This window comes from Anomaloglossus baeobatrachus, chromosome 2, assembly GCF_048569485.1.
Source record: "Anomaloglossus baeobatrachus isolate aAnoBae1 chromosome 2, aAnoBae1.hap1, whole genome shotgun sequence".
NCBI classification, from domain to species: domain Eukaryota; kingdom Metazoa; phylum Chordata; class Amphibia; order Anura; family Aromobatidae; genus Anomaloglossus; species Anomaloglossus baeobatrachus.
The window spans coordinates 396,873,980-396,879,979 of NC_134354.1; the positions used below are offsets into that span (position 1 = coordinate 396,873,980).

General features: G+C 47.9%; 1 protein-coding gene across 1 annotated transcript in view; it reads right to left on the minus strand.

Moving 5' to 3' along the window:
* The window catches only part of RLF (RLF zinc finger), a 41,067-nt gene extending 35,317 nt beyond the window's left edge, over window positions 1-5,750 (minus strand). Inside the window, exon 1 of the mRNA XM_075336073.1 lies at window positions 5,515-5,750. Within this exon, the coding sequence (XP_075192188.1) occupies window positions 5,515-5,694 (180 nt within the window). The 5' untranslated portion in view covers window positions 5,695-5,750. The remainder of the gene's footprint in view (window positions 1-5,514) is intronic.
* Window positions 5,751-6,000: the final 250 nt, after the last annotated feature.

Consider the following 6,000-nt stretch of genomic DNA (forward strand, 5'->3'; position numbering starts at 1 on the left):
GTTTTTTTGAACTGAACATGCTCAGTATCACAACGGAACCGTCAAAAAGCTGAAGGAACTGATGGAAAAAACGGATGCAACTGATCCGTTTTTTCGCCGGATTGTGCCTGATGCCAAAAAAAACAAAAAATGGTGTGTGCAAACAAATAGAGTACACCGTCTACAGATCATGTCACCCATCCACTGGTACTTATTGATAAAGTAGGATTAAAAGTTTACTAGCTAGATTCACGAAATGCTAAGGCTACTTTCACACATCAGTTTTTTGACATCAGGCACAATCCGGCTTGTGCCTGATGAACGGTTCTGGCGCAGAATATGAAAAAACGGATGCGCCGGATCCTTTTTTTTTTTGACAGATTCAGTATACCTGACCCGTCAAAAAACGGATCCGGCACATTCGGTTTTGCATCCGTTTTTATTCAATGAATTGGAGCATGTGCAGTTTAAACAACTGATTCGGCGGCCGCATCCGTTTTTTGCTGCATTACGCCGTATCCGGCGTCCATAGGTTTCCATTGTAAATAACGCCGTATCGCGCCGCGATGCGTTTTTCTCAATGACAAAAAATAGTTACAAGAGACGTTCCATCCGGCCGCCGCATTAGCCAATTAAGGCCAAGTTCACATTTCCGCTAAAATGTATCAGTCACAATCCGCCGCTCTGGTAAACAACGGTACCTGTTTAGCGGATTCCGTTGTGCCCCATAGACTTGCATTAGTGGCGGATTGCGACTGATGACCTAGTGTTGCGTCCGCTGCGTTGCGGTCCGTCGTATTTTGACTGACCGCTGGGTGGGGAGCAACGCAGAATGTAACGTTTTTCTGGCCGTCAAAATTGACGCACCACGCAGGAATCCGCCGCAGTCCGTCACGCTTGTAATGGATGTCTATGGTGCTGGATTCCGTCGTAACCAGTCTTACAACAGAATCCAGTGCTGGATTCCGTCATGCTCTACTGAGCATGCCCAGCAGCTTTGGCACACCCACTGGGCTGTCCCAAACACAAACGGATCATGACTCATCCGTCAAAAAACGGACGCCCAGCGGATGTAACAGACGCAACAAATCAGTTTTTTCACAGGATTCCTGTGAAAAACACATCTGTTGCATCAGTTGACAACTAAAAAAAAAACGACTGATCCGTCGCTGACTGACCTGACGGATTTAAAACAACGGAAATGTGAACCTAGCCTAAGCCGGATCTGTCAAAAGCTGGATGCAACGCAAGGCCATCAGGCACAATCCAGCGCTAATACAAATCAATGGGGATAAAACAGATCCGGCGCCGGGTCCGTTTTATACGTTTTTTTCCGGATTGTGCCTGATGGAAAAAAACTGATGTGTGAAAGTAGCCTAAATCAAACAACTCAAGGAAAAACCTGAACAGGACAGCCTCATAAGGTGTAAGGCTATGTTCACAAGAAGCAACATTTGTATTTTTGCAAATTAAAAGCGGCCTTTCACAATACCAGCAATAGTTATGAGATGTCAGATCTACTGCATACATTTTTCTTTTTCCCCTGAATGAATTTGAGAACTAGCGTTTTTGAAATCAGCCACAAGTCACCTCTTTCAGCATTTTCACACCCATAAAAAGCAGCGAGCGTGAAACACAGTAGAAGTTGCTTAAAACCGCCCCATATACTAATATACAGTATGTGACCTGCAGATCTAGAGTAGTGGCCATACACAAGGGGCAGTCAGCCATCACCCGATGCAGATGGGCACTTTCTATGCTTGAGTGATATCTTCAGTGATGGAACGATAATCTAGCACAGAACGAGACTGTGAGCAAGCTTCACTAGAAAAACAGGCAGCTTCCCTTATCAGCTGCTGACAAAACGACATCCTCCTGCTACAGCATGTCTTGTGCAGCGATTATGCCTCGATTATGCCTCCGACACAGCTCAGCAATGAAGAGGTGCCATACTGGCACGCACATTTGTGGAATTGCACAGACTGACCCAAGGTCTTAACCCTTTGTGCCCCCACATGTATCCCGACCCTAGAGAACTGCGGCCTTGACCACAGCTGCAGGATCAGTATACACTGCATGGGGGCTGGTCGCACAGAGCGCGTCCTATTCAGGGTTAAGGTCCCACAGTGAGGTTTTGGTGCTGCACATTTTCACTGCGCCAAAATCACAGCGTCTTTCAGTTGTAGCAAAGCAGATGGGATTCTTAGAGAGCTCATGTGCACTGTGCTTTTTTCTCATTTTCACACACGTCAATGAGGATTTACGGGCAGAGTTTCCCTATTGATTTGCAGAAAATCCACAGGTAAAAAAATACATAAGTATTTTCTGATCATTTCCGCTTTGGAAACTAACTAAACACACACATTCCGCAAACAGTATCAATAACATTTCATCAAAGCCAAATACCAGGAAGTATCAAAAATAAAGCAACTTTATTCAAAAGCATGACACCAAAAAGACAAAAAACACAGCAAACACAAACAAAAAAAAAAAAATATATACACGTAACCTAATTTACTTAATAGGCCCAAAAATTGTGTCACGAGAAATTAATTGAATAGTGGGAACTCCGGCTAAACAAGATTATTGACTATTTTTTTCATTGTTAGAATAATGGCTGCAGCAGATGACTCTTTATTCAAGTGCAATCCAACCAAACCAATTCAGTAAGGTAGATCACGTGCAATTGTTTCCCTCAAACCAAGGTAAAAAAAAAATAAAAATTGCAGCAGGTACGATTTTCCACAATAAGGCTGTGCGCACGTTGCGTACAGTCGCTGCAGAAATTTCTGCAGTGATCTGAAGAGCACACGTGCGCTTCAAATCGCTGCAGAAAATGTCCGTAGTGAAAAAAAAAAAAAAACGATTCCATGCGCTCTGCCTGCAGCTCCTGCCATAGACAGAGCAGGGGCTGCCGGCAAAGCGCACGGAATAAGTGATGTCACTTCTTAGAACGCGCGCTTCTGGCAGCAGCCGAAGCGCTGCGCTCTAATACACCACGTGCGCACGGCCCCTGCATAATCTTCATAGACTGTGCAGGGGACGCAGGACGCATGCAGTTACGCTGCGCTACAAAGCGCAGCGTAACTGCATGTAATTACGCAACGTGCGCAGATAGCCTCAAGATTGCGCTCAGCCATTCAAAAATATGGGTCAGTGGGAGAAAAAAAAAAAATCAGACTGCACTCACATGACAAGAGCATGGACCAATTTTTATTGACCGACAATGGTGGAGAATTTTTTCCCCTTCTCCACATGGGAGAAAAAAACCCCCCAAAAACTTGTCGGATGGAGAAAAATCAGACGTCCGCCCGAGACCTACCATACAATAATGGAAATCTGCACACAAAGTAACCAAATAAGTACAGAATGCTCGAGCTGCACTTCCTTTTGATGTCGGTAGTACCAGGACTGACTTTGGGGATGACCTGCTGGGTGTCAACTATTATGTAGCATAGGCTCTGCAAGGTAACACATTACAGCCCGGGAGGACAGCCGTATGTAGAACGTAGCCATGTAAGAATAGACATATGGCTGCAAAACCGACCTGGCAACATGTAGGATGACCGCATTTCCTGCATTTCTGACTTCTATATTTTCATACATGTCTCTTATGGAAGCAGCAAAATGAAATCTTTATTTTTCAATTATCCAATAAAAGTACAAAAATTGAGGCAACCCCCCCCCCCCCCCAAAAAAAACAGCCTTCAGTTGGCCCCAGCAGCCATGACAGCCCCTGATCACATCATATCCCGTAAATACCAATGTTGAGGATTGACTGGTTGAATGGCAGTGACTGGCATCATCCCATCAGCGCATACTGCTGATATAGTAACATCCACGTGTCATGTCCCAGTGCTATCAGATTTTTTCGTGGGATAATGCTTAGACCCATAGGGTCATTTGTGCTGTCACACATGCGTGATCATTACAAAACAGAGGAAAAAAACTGAACACGTCCTATGCTGATCAATGGGGAGGAATAGAATAGGGCGCTGTCAGTGGGTCTGGGTGCCGTCCAATAATACACATATCAAGCAGCACACAGATGGCTGTGGCAAAGCACCACATTCAGACATAACCCACTAGATTATTTTCTAGTACTTTAGCATAGACATATCTAATACAGCACTGTAAACCCAAACAAAGGTTATTTCCAATATCCCCCATTCATTGTGTGAGCTGGGGGTCCAACCACCTGCACCCCCAGCAACCGGCTGAGCATCTTCTGGCATGCACGCTCTACCTCTGTATCATTCATTGTTTATGTGGTCACTGTCAACTGAGTGCTGTACTCAACTCCATTCATTGTCTGCCAGAGAGAGCAGAGTTCAAGCATGCACTCAAGGTTATAGATGACCGGATCTGTGGAAGTTCAGGTTCTGCAGGATCAGCCAAACTTCACATAAAGTTAGGTTTGGGACCCAGATTTGACCTGAACCCCATTGGAAGTCACTAATTGGGCAGTTCAGGTCTCCGCTCACATATAGCCTTACACAGATCACTTCTGGGGGAGGATGGACGAGGTTTTTCCCTTTTTGGTGCACTCTACATCCAATCACGCTGTTGTTACCCCAGTACACGCCATTCAAACGGCCACACTGGGCTGAGCACAGCGATGCTCACGCGAGTGGTTTGCATACGCAAAAGCATCCAAACTCCTTTTGTCTGTATTTGGTCTGTATTGTAGGTAGTTGGGAATTTATGTTGGACTTCCAGCAAATAGTATGGATAAGGGAGACAGTTAATTCTGGGAATAGATCTCTAAAGGGAACCTGTCACCTCCAGAAACCCCATTTACCAGCAAATATAGTGATAATATGCAGTTAAATAGATTTTAAGCCATGTGTAGCAAGCTTACTAGGGCAGCGGCTACAGGGAGAAGATGAAAGTCTATTCCCCCTGCAGCTGCTTGGCTCTCATCATTGGGGTAGTGCAGAGGGTGTAGGGTGTTACAGTCACAGATCGTTACATAGGGAGTGCGCTACAATCACCCCCTGGAAAGTGTTGGGGTGTAGTATAACTGCCCCTGCATTGCCCCAATGGCTGGAATGAGCCAGGGAGAATAAGACCATACATAGACACCTATGAGGCTGCACACATCCAGGACAAGGGACCTAAGAGGAATGGAGAACAGCACAGGCCACCTCCCTGGTAAACACTGGAGCTGGCACCATGGCCCTACCCAGCCATTCATCCATGGCAGCAGAGCTGGATCACACATGGCAGCAGGCCTGGCCACACTGCTGCACAATATGGGAGTCCCCTGCCACGGAGGAGAGCCCCTGGCAGCTGGGCCTGCACGCAGCACTCTCCCCAGTCCGGCAGCGCTAGGGATTGTGGGTGCAGCTGTCCGCCATTGCTCCCCGGTGACCCGCTCTGCTGTGACAGGGGCAGAATGAATTGGGAATAACCCTCCCACAGATCCCGCCCCCATCACCCACTGTCAGCGACCAAAATATCAGCACCGTGGGCACACACCGCCAACACCGGAGCGCCTCCGGGCCGGAGAGCGGCCCGACTTCCGTCCCTCACCTCGCACAGGCGCCTGCAGTACGCAGCGGAGGACAGTACCGACACCTCCTCCTCCCTCAGCCGGTCCTCCAGCTCCTGCAGCGTCTCCCCCGGGCGGTCAGGCTGTAGCGAGGCAGGAGCCGGGGGCACCGTCCCCCCATTGCTAAGCCCCGCTCGGGACTCTCCCTTCCCGTCCGCCATCTTCTCTCGCCTTTGCCGCGCGTAGGCAACACTCGCACACTCACTCTCTCATCACGTGATTCGGCGTCGGTAGGACGACGTCATCACCAGGGAGACCGGCGTAGGGAACGCCCACTCTATCTACGCAATGCCCCGCCCCTCAGTTCGTTAGCACCGCCTATCGCTTGCGGCCATTTTGTTTGTTTACATGGGTGTTAAAACGTGTACCGAGCCGGCGCTGGTGTGCTGCCCGGTACCCGTGCTAGAACGGAGCATGAGGACTCTGGATGGGTTATTACACGGAGTCTGGTGTGGTAGACGGAGGAA